This window comes from Haematobia irritans, chromosome 2 (assembly GCF_050003625.1).
Source record: "Haematobia irritans isolate KBUSLIRL chromosome 2, ASM5000362v1, whole genome shotgun sequence".
NCBI classification, from domain to species: Eukaryota; Metazoa; Arthropoda; class Insecta; order Diptera; family Muscidae; genus Haematobia; species Haematobia irritans.
In genome coordinates this window covers 19,856,910-19,872,832 of record NC_134398.1, presented here as the reverse complement: position 1 = coordinate 19,872,832, position 15,923 = coordinate 19,856,910, and the positions used below count along the sequence as shown (strand labels likewise).

The 15,923-nt window shown below is 31.4% G+C and overlaps 1 protein-coding gene across 1 annotated transcript; it reads right to left on the bottom strand.

The window, feature by feature from the left end:
* Window positions 1–13,141: 13,141 nt before the first annotated feature.
* LOC142224484 (uncharacterized) lies at window positions 13,142–15,406 on the bottom strand. The gene is made up of 2 exons (XM_075294259.1): window positions 15,391–15,406; window positions 13,142–15,327 (listed from the first exon to the last, which is right to left on the bottom strand). The coding sequence occupies exons 1-2, from the start codon at window positions 15,404–15,406 to the stop codon at window positions 13,223–13,225; spliced, it is 2,121 nt and encodes a 706-aa protein (XP_075150374.1). The 3' UTR covers window positions 13,142–13,222.
* Window positions 15,407–15,923: the final 517 nt, after the last annotated feature.

The window sequence follows — 15,923 nt, the reverse complement described above, 5'->3', positions numbered from 1 at the left end:
TCTGCTAATGCGCTAGGGCACACAAAAAAATTTCACGAAAAATTTTCCAATTAAAATTTTAATTGAGTTTTAAAAAATATTCAATTACAAATTTAATTGATTCAACAAATTTTTTAATTGAAACAAAAATCAATCACAAAAATAATAGTATCAATTAATTCTTCAATTGGATCAATTAACTTTTTAATTGACCTTCAATTAATTTTTTAATTGATACTATCATTTCTGTGATTGAAGACATTTCAATTAAAAATTAATTGGATCAATTAATTTCGTGATTGAATCAAAAAAAAAATTTTTTTGTGTGGGTGGAACACAATGTTAGTAAAAAACCAGTAAGGAAAGTCTAAAGTCGGGCGGGGCCGACTATATTATACCCTGCACCACTTTGTAGATCTAAATTTTCGATACCATATCACATCCGTCAAATGTGTTGGGGGCTATATATAAAGGTTTGTCCCATATACATACATTTAAATATCACTCGATCTGGAAGAATTTGATAGACTTCTACAAAATCTATAGACTCAAAATTTAAGTCGGCTAATGCACTAGGGTGGAACACAATGTTAGTAAAAAAATATGGGAAACGTTTAAATCTGAAGCAATTTTAAGGAAACTTCAAAAAAGTTTATTTATGATTTATCGTTCGATATATATGTATTAGAAGTTTAGGAAAATTAGAGTCATTTTTACAACCTTTCGACTAAGCAGTGGCGATTTTACAAGGAAAATGTTGGTATTTTGACCATTTTTGTCGAAATCAGAAAAACATATATATGGAAGCTATATCTAAATCTATACCGATTTCAACCAAATTTGGCACGCATAGCAACAATGCTTATTCTCCTCCCTGTGCAAAATTTCAACTAAATCGGAGTTAAAAATTGGCCTCTGTGGACATATGAGTGTCAATCGGGCGAAAGCTATATATGGGAGATATATCTAAATCTGAACCGATTTCAACCAAATTTGGCACGCATAGCAACAATGCTAATTCTACTCCCTGTACAAAATTTCAACTAAATCGGAGTTAAAAATTGGCCTCTGTGGACATATGAGTGTAAATCGGGCGAAAGCTATATATGGGAGATATATCTAAATCTGAACCGATTTCAACCAAATTTGGCACGCATAGCTACAATGCTAATTCTACTCCCTGTGCAAAATTTCAACTAAATCGGAGTTAAAAATTGGCCTCTGTGGTCATATGAGTGTAAATCGGGCGAAAGCTATATATGGGAGCTATATCTAAATCTGAACTGATTTCAACCAAATTTGGCACGCATAGTTACAATGCTAATTCTACTCCCTGTGCAAAATTTCAACTAAATCGGAGTTAAAAATTGGCCTCTGTGGTCATATGAGTGTAAATCGGGCGAAAGCTTTATATGGGAGATATATCCAAATCTGAACCGATTTGAAGCAAATTTGGCACGCATAGTTACAACGCTAATTCTACTCCCTGTGCAAAATTTCAACTAAATCGGAGCAAAAAATTGGCCTCTGTGGGCAAATGAGTGTAAATCGGGCGAAAGCTATATATGGGAGCTATATCTAAATCTGAACCGATTTGGCTGATATTTTGCAAGTTTTTCGAGACTCATAAAATATTCGGATGTACGGAATTTGAGGAAGATCGGTTGATATACACGCCAATTATGACCAGATCGGTGAAAAATATATATGGCAGCTATATCTAAATCTTAACCGATTTTTTTCAAAATCAATAGGGATCGTCTTTGAGCCGAAACAGGACCCTATACCAAATTTTAGGACAATCGGACTAAAACTGCGAGCTGTACTTTGCACACAAAAATACATCAACAGACAGACAGACAGACAGACAGACAGACAGACAGACGGACAGACAGACGGACAGACAGACGGACATCGCTAAATCGACTCAGAATTTAATTCTAAGCCGATCCGTATACTAAAAGGTTGGTCTATGATTACTCCTTCTTGGCGTTACATACAAATGCACAAACTTATTATACCCTGTACCACAGTAGTGGTGAAGGGTATAAATATGGGAAACATTTAAATCTGAAGCAATTTTAAGGAAATTTCGCAAAAGTTTATTTATGATTTATCGCTCGATATATATGTATTAGAAGTTTAGAAAAATTAGAGTCATTTTTACAACTTTTCGACTAAGCAGTGGCGATTTTACAAGGAAAATGTTGGTATTTTGACCATTTTTGTCGAAATCAGAAAAACATATATATGGGAGCTATATCTAAATCAGAACCGATTTCAACCAAATTTGGCACGCATAGCAACAATGCTAATTCTACTCCCTGTGCAAAATTTCAACTAAATCGGTGCAAAAAATTAGCCTCTGTGGCCATATGAGTGTAAATCGGGCGAAAGCTATATATGGGAGATATATCTAAATCTGAACCGATTTCCACCAAATTTGACACGCATAGCTATAATGCTAATTCTACTTCCTGTTCAAAATTTCAACTAAATCGGAGCAAAAAATTGGCCTCTGTGGGCAAATGAGTGTAAATCGGGCGAAAGCTATATATGGGAGCTATATCTAAATCTGAACCGATTTGGATGATATTTTGCAAGTTTTTCGAGACTCATAAAATATTCGGATGTACGGAACTTGAGGAAGATCGGTTGATATACACGCCAATTATGACCAGATCGGTGAAAAATATATATGGCAGCTATATCTACATCTGAACCGATTTTTTCCAAAATCAATAGGGATCGTCGTTGAGCCAAAACAGGACCCTATACCAAATTTTAGAACAATCGGACTAAAACTGCGAGCTGTACTTTGCACACAAAAATACATCAACAGACAGACAGACAGACAGACAGACAGACAGACAGACAGACGGACATCGCTAAATCGACTCAGAATTTAATTCTAAGACGATCGGTATACTAAACGATGGGTCTCAGACTTTTCCTTCTTGGCGTTACATACAAATGCACAAACTTATTATACCCTGTACCACAGTAGTGGTGAAGGGTATAAAAATATTTTGAAGTTTTTGAACAATATTTTGGTAAAATTTTATTTCTCTAAAAAATGTTGTCAATTTTTTTTTCAGTAGAATCTTTTACCAAAATTTTATATTTATAGAAAATTTTGTCAACATTTTATTTCTATAGGAAATTGTGTCACAATTTTATTTCTAGAGACAATTTTGTCAACATTTTATTTCTATAGAAAATTTTATCAAAATTTTACTCCTATGGAAAATTTGGTCAATATTTTTAATTTGTCACAGGTTTACTTCTATAGAAAATTTTGTCAAAATTTTATTTCTATAAAAAAATTTTGTCAAAATTTCATTTCTATATAAAATTTTGTCAAAAGTTCATTTCTACAGAAAATTTTGCGGAAATTTTATTTCTATACTGGATTTGTTCAAAATTTTATTTCTGTACAATATTTTGTCAAAATTTTATTTCTATAAACAATTTTATTTCCATAAATAATTTTGTCACAATTTTATTTCCATGGAAAATTTTGTCAATATGTAATTTCTTTAGAAAATTTTGCCCATATTACATTTCTCTAAAAAATTTTGAAAAAATTTTATTTCTAGTTTTATTTTGTAACAATTTTATTTCTATAGAAAATTTTGTCAAAATTTTATTTTTCTAGAAAATTTTGTCAACATTTTATTTCTCTAGAAAATTTTGTCAAAATTTTATTTCTCTAGAAATTTTTTATAAACTTTTATTTCTATAGAAAAGTTTGTGACAATTTTATTTCCATAAATATTTTTGTCAAAATTTCGTTTTTTTTTTTTAAATCTCAAAATTTTATTTCTATAGAAAATATTGATAATATTTATTGCTCCAGAAAATTTGGTAAACATTTTATTTCTATAGAAAATTTTGCCAACATTTTATTTCTATAGAAAATTTTGTCAAAATTTTATGTGTATAGAAAATTTTGATAAAGTTTTATTTCTCTAGAAAATTTTAATAAAATTCAATTGAAAATTTTTGACAAAATTGTATTTCTATAGAAGATTTCTTCAATTTTTATTTCTATAGAACATTTTGTTCGAAAAGCTTAGTTGTTAGTACCTTTATTTTGTATTTATTTTCATAATTTATTATGATTTTAAAGAATCTAATAATAATAATAATAAAAATATATATATATATATATATATATATATATATATATATATATATATATATATATATATATATATATATATATATATATATATATATATATATATATATATATATATATATATATATATATATATATATATATATATATATATATATATATATATATATATATATATATATATATATATATATATATATATATATATATATATATATATATATATATATATATATATATATATATATATATATATATATATATATATATATATATATATATATATATATATATATATATATATATATATATATATATATATATATATATATATATATATATATATATATATATATATATATATATATATATATATATATATATATATATATATATATATATATATATATATATATATATATATATATATATATATATATATATATATATATATATATATATATATATATATATATATATATATATATATATATATATATATATATATATATATATATATATATATATTTATTATTATTATTATTAGATTCTTTAAAATCATAATAAATTATGAAAATAAATACAAAATAAAGGTACTAACAACTAAGCTTTTCGAACAAAATGTTCTATAGAAATAAAAATTGAAGAAATCTTCTATAGAAATACAATTTTGTCAAAAATTTTCAATTGAATTTTATTAAAATTTTATAGAGAAATAAAACTTTATCAAAATTTTCTATACACATAAAATTTTGAAAAAAATTTCCTATAGAAATAAAATTTTGACAAAATTTTCTATAGAAATAAAATGTTGGCAAAATTTTCTATAGAAATAAAATGTTTACCAAATTTTCTGGAGCAATAAATATTATCAATATTTTCTATAGAAATAAAATTTTGAGATATATATATATATATATATATATATATATATATATATATATAAAGGGTGATTTGTTAAGAGCTTGATAACTTTTTTTAAAAAAAAAACGCATAAAATTTGCAAAATCTCATCGGTTCTTTATTTGTAACCTTAGATTGGTCCATGACATTTACTTTTTGAAGATAATTTCATTTAAATGTTGACCGCGGCTGCGTCTTAGGTGGTCCATTCGGAAAGTCCAATTTTGGGCAACTTTTTCGAGCATTTCGGCCGGAATAGCCCGAATTTCTTCGGAAATGTTGTCTTCCAAAGCTGGAATAGTTGCTGGCTTATTTCTGTAGACTTTAGACTTGACGTAGCCCCACAAAAAATAGTCTAAAGGCGTCAAATCGCATGATCTTGGTGGCCAACTTACCGGTCCATTTCCTGAGATGAATTGTACTCCGAAGTTTTCCCTCAAAATGGCCATAGAATCGCGAGCTGTGTGGCATGTAGCGCCATCTTGTTGAAACCACATGTCAACCAAGTTCAGTTCTTCCATTTTTGGCAACAAAAAGTTTGTTAGCATCGAACGATAGCGATCGCCATTCACCGTAACGTTGCGTCCAACAGCATCTTTGAAAAAATACGATCCAATGATTCCACCAGCGTACAAACCACACCAAACAGTGCATTTTTCGGGATGCATGGGCAGTTCTTGAACGGCTTCTGGTTGCTCTTCACTCCAAATGCGGCAATTTTGCTTATTTACGTAGCCATTCAACCAGAAATGAGCCTCATCGCTGAACAAAATTTGTCGATAAAAAAGCGGATTTTCTGCCAACTTTTCTAGGGCCCATTCACTGAAAATTCGACGTTGTGGCTCGTTAGTAAGTCTATTCATGATGAAATGTCAAAGCATACTGAGCATCTTTCTCTTTGACACCATGTCTGAAATCCCACGTGATCTGTCAAATACTAATGCATGAAAATCCTAACCTCAAAAGAATCACCCTTTTTATATATATATATATATATATATATATATATATATATATATATATATATATATATATATATATATATATATATATATATATATATATATATATATATATATATATATATATATATATATATATATATATATATATATATATATATATATATAAGTTCGAAGATTCCCGATTTGGGGTCTTGGGCTTATAAAAACCGTAGTTTTTATCCAATTTTCCTGAAATTGAAATCGAGAGGTACTTGCGGAGGTATTTTAGGGCCATAAAGAGGTGTGTCGAAAATGCTTCGTATCGGTCCATGGTTTAACATATCCACCATATAGACCGATCTCCCGATTTGGCTTCTTGGACGTCTAGAAATTGTATTTTCTATCCGATTTGCCTGAAATTGGAAATCTAGAGGTATTGTGGGACCATAAAGAGTTGTGTCGAAAAAGGTCCGTATTGGTTCATGTTTTGGTATATCCCCCATATAGACTGATCTCCCGATTTTATTTCTTGGGCTTCTAGAATTCGTAGTTTTCACCCAATTCGTCTGAAAGTGGAATTGTAGAGGTATTTGAGGAACATTAAAAGGTGGTGAGTATTGGTCCATGTTTTGGTATAGCCCCCATATAGACCTAACTCCCGAATTTATTTCTAGGACTTCTGGAATCCGGCTGACCACAAATAGGTCAGCCGAATATGGTGTATGTCGACCCATGTTTTACTATAGCCTCCACATAGACCGATCTCCAGATTTAACCCCTTGGGCTTCTAGAAACCGTAGGTTTTATCCGATTTGCACAAAAATGTAAATATACTGGAATTTTAGACCCTCAAAAATCTGCATCGCATTTATTTTTACCGGTCCATTTTTCAAGGCATCGATATAGACCGATTTCACTTCTTGAGGGTACACCCAAAGAAAAAATATTTTCCTCCGGAATGAAATTTTATGAAATGAAATTCCCCTCGCGTATAAAGTATTTTCGTTTAGAGCAAACTAATCCGAATTTTTGATAAGCGATTCAACGATTATCTCTAAAATTTGTGTCAGAAGAAAACTTTGCTTGTCTAAAATTTCGCTCATCCGAAAAGAAAACACTTCTACCAGGCGCACTGATCAAATTGCTTGAAACTGAAGGTAAATTTTCCAGAGTTTACTCTTCGTATTTATTTAAATATTGGCGGAAAAATCTACAGATTTAAGATTTCAAATCAAGGCGTTATTTCATCATATACACGATATATTTATAATTGTTTATTTGTAAAGATTATTTCTATAGAATTTTATTTCTATACAAAATTGTGTAAAAATTTTATTTCTTTTTATTTCTATACGAGATTAGTTCAAAACAAAACAAAACAAATTTTGTTCAAAATTTTATTTCTATAGAAAACTAGCGTAACCCGGCCCGCTTCGCTGCGCCTTCCGAAGCGTATTTGGAGGAACATTTTGCATTAACTTAGTCAACTATATCCTTCGTGCTGAAAACAAATTCGAAAAGATTTCAATTCTTTTAAACAAATCGGACTACTTGATTTTTCGTTTATAGGTACAAATACGGCGGGAGAGGGTGTACCCTTTCCTCCAAATTTTTTTAATAATGTTCTGTATTCAAGTAGTTGGACAATCTTCTATATTTCTTGTGAATTTTAAGTGGGGTTTGTCAAGGAAAGGTATCCTTCTCCTCAACATATCTGAAAATTAAGCACTATATTATAATAACATACAAAGAATTACTGTTTCCCATCCAATAAATCGGAAAAAGCAAAAGTAGTAAAAAATTTTACCACATTAACATTTGCTAAAATGTTGGAAAATGATGCACCCTCTACGTTGGCTGCCAATTTCATGTAAATTTAAGTTCTTTACTAAAAAGGAGTCTGGCAGAAGCCTGTGCAAAAGCATAAAATTATGTACCGAGTTCCCATTTACGGACAACCCTCTACTTTCAATTTAAGAAAAAAAAAAACGGACAAAAGGGAACCCTCCCCCCACCTTCGCTCCACTCCGACCTGATATCGGACTATCACGTACCCTATATTAATTTCGCAACTACTCAATGGTCCCTATAAATTCTATCGAAGTAAATCGATAAAGTTTATTTCAATTTTCCCCTTCTCCAACCAGATATCGAAAAATCATATACTAATTTAAAAATTATGTATAAATTGAATCACCTCCTGCCACGTCCCTGTAAATTTCAAGTAGATCGGAGATGTTTAAATTGTGATCTATTGTTTTAAAGGGACGTCACTTTCCCCGATACAATATCGACACCCCTAACCTTCCCTGAAAAATCTTGAAACTTTCCTTCAAGTGTGGGGCAAGGAAGGTTGCCTCTTCGTTCATAACCTTCCCCCACTGCTTTTGTAAATTTCAAGAAAACTTAAATTTTTTTTGTAGTTTTAGAGGAGGACCTCCTCCCCGACCAAATGTCGAAAAGCGTATCTTTTGTAAACGTCCCAGAAAATGTCAATCAAATTATAAGCCTAAAGGGGCGGCCTCTCTTCCGTCCAAATATCACAAAATCAGGTATCAACTATTACGGTTGACGGAGGTTACGATCTCTCCCCAGTCCTCTGTAAATTTCAAGTAACTCGGTAAAGTTTAATTGTTTCTCTGTATGTACTTAAGAGAAGCGGATGTCTCCCTATGACCTTTTATTTTTATTAAAAAATCAGGAACCTGATATAAATTTCGTAACACATGTTTTCTGTAAAATTTCAGTCGGGGGAGTTTAGTTTTGTTTGAACTTTCAAAAAAAAAACAAAATTGGGCAAAGGGGTGGTCCCCCTCCCCGACCAAATATCGAAAAATAATGTAGCGGATTTTCGTCTACATGCCAACCCCAACATTCAATGAAAATTTCAAGCAAATCGCATAATTTTGTTCCAAGTTTCAAAAAGTAGGGCAAGGGGGAGGTCCCCCTTCCCATCCACATATGAAATCATCGGGTACCCCATATTAATTCCATAACCTCACCACATGCTCTCTGTAAATCTCAGATAATTTAGAGAATTTTAGTTTTTTCACTGTACTTTAAAAAAAGTCGAACAAAGGAGAGGCCCCCCTCCGCCTCCAAATATCGAAATAAAAAGTAGCGGATCTTTGTCTATATGCCAACCCCAATCTTCAACGAAAATTTCAACCAAATCGGTCAACTTTGGTCCAATTTTCAAAAAGTCCGACAATGGGGAGGTCCCCCTCCGCGACCAGGTGTCAAAAAATGAGGTACCCTATTTTCACCACATGAACGCCCCCTACGATCTCTGAAAGTTTCAAGTAAATCGGTTCAGCCGTTTCGGAGCCAACTCGGTACATACAAGCAAACAAACAAACAAACAAACAAATAAACAAACATAGATTGAATTTTATATGTATAGATTTTGATAAAATTTTATTTCGATAGAAAATTTTGTCAAAATTTTATTTCAATACAAATTTTTGTCAAAATTTTATTTCGATAAAAATTTTTGTTTTTTGTTGTTGTTTTTTTCTATAAAAAAATTGTCAAATGTTTTTCCATAAAAAATTTTGTCACAATTTTATTTCTATGGAACATTTTGTCAAAATTTTATTTCTATAAGAAATTTTGTCACATTTTATTTCCATAAAAAATTTTGTCACAATTTTATTTCTATGGAAAATTTTGTCAAAATTTTATTTCTATAGAAAATTTTGTCAAAATTTTATTTCTATAGAAAATTTTGTCAAAATTTAATTTCTCTAGAAAATTTTGTCAAAATTTTATTTCTCTAGAAAATATTGTTAAACTTTTATTTCTATAGAAAATTTTGTGACAATTTTATTTCCATAGAAAATTTTTTCAAAATATCGTTTTTCTAAAAAATTTTCTCAAAATTTTATTTGCTCCAGAAAATTTGGTAAAAATTTTATTTCTATAGAACATTTTGTCAATATTTTATTTCTTTAGAACATTTTGTCAACATTTTATTTCTATAGGAAATTTTGTCAAAATTTTATTTCTACAGAACATTTTGTCAAAATTTTATTTCTATAGAAAATTTTGTTAAAATTTTATTTCGTTAGAAAATTTTGTCAAAATTTCATTTCTATAGAAAATTTTGTTAAAACTTAATTTCTAGAGAAAATTTTGTGAAATTTTTATTTCTATACTAGATGCGTTCAAAAAATTTTTATACCTTGCGCCACACTGTGGAACAGGGTATTATAAGTTAGTGCATATGTTTGTAACACCCAGAAGGAGACGAGATAGACACATGGTGTCTTTGGCAATAATGCTCAGGGTGGGTCCCTGAGTCGATATAACCATGTCCGTCTGTCCGTCCGTCCGTTAGTCTGTCTGTGAACACATTTTTGTGATCAAAGTCTAGGTCGCAATTTAAGTCCAATCGCCTTCAAATTTGGCACATGTTCCTAGTTTGGGGCAGAATAGGACCCTATTGATTTTGGAAGAAATCGGTTAAGATTTAGATCTAGCTCCCATATATATCTTTAGCCCGATATGCACTAATATGGACCCAGCAGCCAGATTTTTTTTACCGATTTGCTTGAAATTTTGTACAAACATAACACGTATGTGCAAAATTTGATTGAAATCGGTTCAGATTTAGATATAGCTCCCATATATATCTTTCGCCCGATTTGGACTACTATGGTCCTAAAAGCCAGAGTTTTGGCCCAATTTGGTTGAAATTTTGCACAGGGAGTAGATTTAGCATTGCGTGCCAAATTTGGTTGAAATCGATTCAGATTTAGATATAGCTCCCATATATATCTTTCACCCGATATGCACTTATATGGACCCAGAAGCCAGAGTTTTATCCCGATTAGCTTGCAATTTTGCACAAGGAGTACAATTGGTAGTATAGTCATGTGTGCCAAATTTGATTGAAATCGGTTCAGATTTAGATATAGCTCCCATATATATCTTTCGTCCGATTTGGACTTATATGGCCTCAAAAGCCAAAGTTTTGCCCTGACTTGCTTCAAATTTTGCACAAGGAGTACGTTTTATAGTATCAGTAATTGTACGAAATTCGGTTGAAATCGGTTCAGATTTAGATATAGCTCGCATATATATTTTCGCCCGATTTACACTCATATGACTACAGGGGCCAATTTTTAACTCCGATTTAGTTGAAATTTTGCACAGGGAGTAGAATTAGCATTGTAGCTATGCGTGCCAAATTTGGTTTAAATAGGTTCAGATTTAGATATAGCTCCCATATATATGTTTTCCTGATTTCGACAAAAATGGTCAAAATACCAACATTTTCCTTGTAAAATCGCCACTGCTTAGTCGAAAATTTGTAAAAATGACTCTAATTTTCCTAAACTTCTAATACATATATATCGAGTGATAAATCATAAATAAACGTTTGCGAAGTTTCCTTAAAATTGATTCAGATTTAAATGTTTCCCATATTTTTTTACTAACTTTGTGTTCCATCCTAGTGCATTAGCCAACTTACATATTGAGTCTATAGATTTTGTAAAAGTCTATCAAATTCTGTCCAAATCGAGTGATATTTAAATGTATGTATTTGGGACAAACCTTTATATATAGCACCCAACACATTTGACGGATGTGATATGGTATCGAAAATTTAGATCTACAGAGTGGTGCAGGGTATAATATAGTCGGCGCCGCCCGACTTTAGACTTTCCTTACTTGTTTTAAACAAAATTTGTTCAAAATTTTATTTCTATAGAAAATTTTGATAAAATTGTATTCCTCCATAAAATTTTAATAAAATTTTATTTCAATAGAAAATTTTGTCAAAGGAAATTTTAATGCTATAGAAAACTTATGTTAACTTTTTATTTCTATAGATAATGTTTGTCAAAATTTTGTTTCTATAGAATATTATGTCAAAATTTTATTTCTATAGAAAATTTTTGTCAGAATTTTATTTGTATAGAAAATATTGATAACATTTTATTTCTCTAGAAAATTTTAATAAAATTCAATAGAAAGTTTTTGCCAAAATTTTATTTCTATAGAATATTTTGTCAAAATATTATTTCTATAGTAAATTTTGTCAATATTTTATTTCTGTGGAAAATTTTGAAAAATTTTATTTCTGTAGAAAATTTGGCAATGTTTTATTTCTCTAGAAAATTTTGTCAAAATTTTATTTCTATAGAAGATTTCTTCAATTTTTATTTCTATAGAACATTTTGTTAGATCGAAAAGCTTAGTTGTTAGTACCTTTATTTTGTATTTATTTTCATAATTTATTATGATTTTAAATAAACTAATAATAATAATAATAAGAAAATTTTGTCAAAATGTCATTTCTATAGAAAATTTTGTCAAAATTTTACTTCTGTAGAAAAATTTGTCAAAATTTTATTTCTAATCAAAATTGCGTAAAGAAAACTTTGTCAACATTTTATTTCTCTAGAAACATTTGATAATATTTTATTGCTTTAGAAAATTTTGTTAAAGTTTTATTACCATAGAAAATTGGGTCACAAGTTTATATCTATAGCAAATTTTCTCAACGTTTTATTTCTATAGAATATTTTGTCACAATTTCAGTTCTATAGCAAATTTTATCAACATTTTATTTCTAAAGAAAATTTTATCAAAATATTATTTCTATAGAAAATGTTGACAAAATTTTATTTCTATGGAAAAAAATATTTCTAAAGAAAATTGCCTCAAAATTGTATCTCTATAAAATATTAGGTATATTTTAGTTAGAGAGGGATATTTTGCAAAATCTACCAAATTATGAAATATTTTACCAATCTATCAGACAGTAAAAATCTATAAATTTTTGTTGGAATTCCACTATCGGGTTTGGAAAATATTATCGATCAAATATCGCCACAAATTTAGACAATATAAACTTTTTTTTCAAATATAAGTTGATAGCTTTAAACAGTGTTGTACACAAGCCCTTGAGGTCTATGCTCAGTCGCCCTTTGATATATTCTCATTAGTCATTCTAATAATCAGAATATAATTTTCTGTTTCAAAATTTTAGCCAAACAATTACCCTTTTTGGAAAATCACCCACTTAACTCATTGAAATTCACCAATTCTGATATTTCACTTTTAATTTACCTGCGGTACTTGAAATTTGGTAAAATGAGTCCTTATGGTATTTTCTCTTTTGGTATATTGAGGTTAGCAAAAAATTCACCATTATGGGAGATACATAAGAATTTCAAATTTATTGAAGAGACAAGCAATTCCTTTCACTTTTAGCATTATGAAATTTTAAATCATTAACATTCTAATAAAGTTTTCTGTAGCCAGCCGATTGAATACATCCTGATCTATGGGGTAGATCACAAACTCCCTTCAAGGCATTGAAGTACAATTGGCCACAGCTAACGGGTAGAGCAACTCCATTCTGGCACATGTAGTACTGATTACAACTCTTCAGGGAAGCTACCAAGAAATTATTTGGTTTATCGCGGCACACATAGAGCATATACATGTCAATGTTAGCTTGTAATGTCTGTGGAGGTTGAAGCAGATAGGACGATCCTAGACCATTGCCGTTTAAATTTGAGTTTGAACTTGGACAAGGTGTGGTCTTAGTTGTACCAGTGCAAGCTGTTGTTGTCGAAGAGCAGGATGTAGTTTGAGATTCCGTTGAAGTGCAGGAGGTAGTTTGAGATTCGGTTGTAGTACAGGAGGTAGTTTGAGATTCTGTTGTAGTACAGGAGGTAGTTTGAGATTCCGTTGAAGTGCAGGAGGTAGTTTGAGATTCCGTTGTAGTGCAGGAGGTAGTTTGAGATTCTGTTGTAGTACAGGAGGTAGTTTGCGATTCTGTTGTAGTACAGGATGTAGTTTGAGATTCCGTTGAAGTGCAGGAGGTAGTTTGAGATTCTGTTGTAGTGCAGGAGGTAGTTTGAGATTCTGTTGTAGTACAGGAGGTAGTTTGCGATTCTGTTGTAGTGCAGGAGGTAGTTTGAGATTCGGTTGTAGTACAGGAGGTAGTTTGAGATTCCGTTGAAGTGCAGGAGGTAGTTTGAGATTCTGTTGTAGTACAGGAGGTAGTTTGAGATTCCGTTGAAGTGCAGGAGGTAGTTTGAGATTCCGTTGTAATACAGGAGGTAGTTTGAGATTCTGTTGTAGTACAGGAGGTAGTTTGAGATTCTGTTGTAGTGCAGGAGGTAGTTTGAGATTCTGTTGTAGTACAGGAGGTAGTTTGAGATTCCGTTGAAGTGCAGGAGGTAGTTTGAGATTCCGTTGAAGTGGGGGAGCTAGTTTGAGATTCTGTTGTAGTACAGGAAGTAGTTTGAGATTCTGTTGTAGTACAGGAGGTAGTTTGCGGTTCTGTTGTAGTGCAGGAGGTAGTTTGAGATTCTGTTGAAGAGGCGGAGGTAGTTTGAGATTCTGTTGTAGTGCAGGAGGTAGTTTGAGATTCTGTTGTAGTACAGGAGGTAGTTTGAGATTCCGTTGAAGTGGGGGAGCTAGTTTGAGATTCTGTTGTAGTGCAGGAAGTAGTTTGAGATTCCGTTGAAGTGGGGGAGCTAGTTTGAGATTCTGTTGTAGTGCAGGAGGTAGTTTGAGATTCCGTTGTAGTGCAGGAGGTAGTTTGAGATTCCGTTGAAGTGGGGGAGCTAGTTTGAGATTCTGTTGTAGTGCAGGAAGTAGTTTGAGATTCCGTTGAAGTGGGGGAGCTAGTTTGATATTCTGTTGAAGAGGCGGAGGTAGTTTGAGATTCTGTTGTAGTGCAGGAGGTAGTTTGAGATTCTGTTGTAGTGCAGGAGGTAGTTTGAGATTCTGTTGTAGTGCAGGAGGTAGTTTGAGATTCTGTTGTAGTGCAGGAGGTAGTTTGAGATTCCGTTGTAGTACAGGAGGTAGTTTGAGATTCTGTTGTAGTGCAGGAAGTAGTTTGAGATTCTGTTGTAGTGCAGGAGGTAGTTTGAGATTCTGTTGTAGTGCAGGAGGTAGTTTGAGATTCTGTTGTAGTGCAAGTGGTGGTTGTTTCATCAGTGCACGTGGTAGTCGTCGTTGTTGCTATTGTTGTGGTCCCCGTACATTCAGTTTTGGTTGTTGTCGGCTCGGTAGCAGTACAAGCCGTAGTTGTGGCAATACTCGCTGTACATGGCGGTGCCTCAGTAGCAGCTAAACGCCTTACAATTTCTTCTCTAGCCACACAACCCGTATCCAAATCGGTACATAAGCCAATATTCGCATCAAAAAATTTAGGACATGTCTTGACCAAGGGTATACCATCTTCACATTCGTAGTACTGTGAGCAGCTACCAGGTACTATGGTTCGAAAACCATCATCACGTGTTTGACACAAATAACGGGCATAGGTGGAACTACTCAAGGTAGCAGCATTTGCAACCGTCAAGGTCAATAAAACACAAGCAAAGGCTTTTAAAAAAAATTTCCATTAAATCGTCGTCATTGAATTTCCATAATTTCAACTGAACTTACCATATATAGATTTCATAGTTGGAAATTTCCTTGTCGTTTATTCCAAAAGAAGAAGCAAACGCTTTTAGTATAATTGCGTTACTGCATTGGTTAAATGGGCAGCATTGCTTTTTATATCGAACCATTTTGCTTTTTTTTCTCTTACGCTCAGTTTCCCAAAGAACAACAAAAGAAAAACTTAACCTACGTTTTTTGAAGTTTCTAAATTTTTTTTTCTTTTGATAAGATCCTATCAAGCAATCTCAAAGATTGATAGAAGCTATCTTTTATCAATTAAAAGATTTTTGCATTATTATTATTATTTTAATGTACAAATATTGTTCCAAACAAAAAAAAAAAGATAAAGAAAACAGATTTACCATTGATTTGTTTAAGTGCTGTCAACATGTGCCATTATCTTGAACGAGAATGAGAGGGACAACATAAGGACTGTTTTCTCCGTCTAAGTTGAACGAAATATGGAATATGTAAGAATTATCATTTAAATTTAAATTTAGTTATAGTTGGGAATTTTGATAGTAGTGGTACTAATA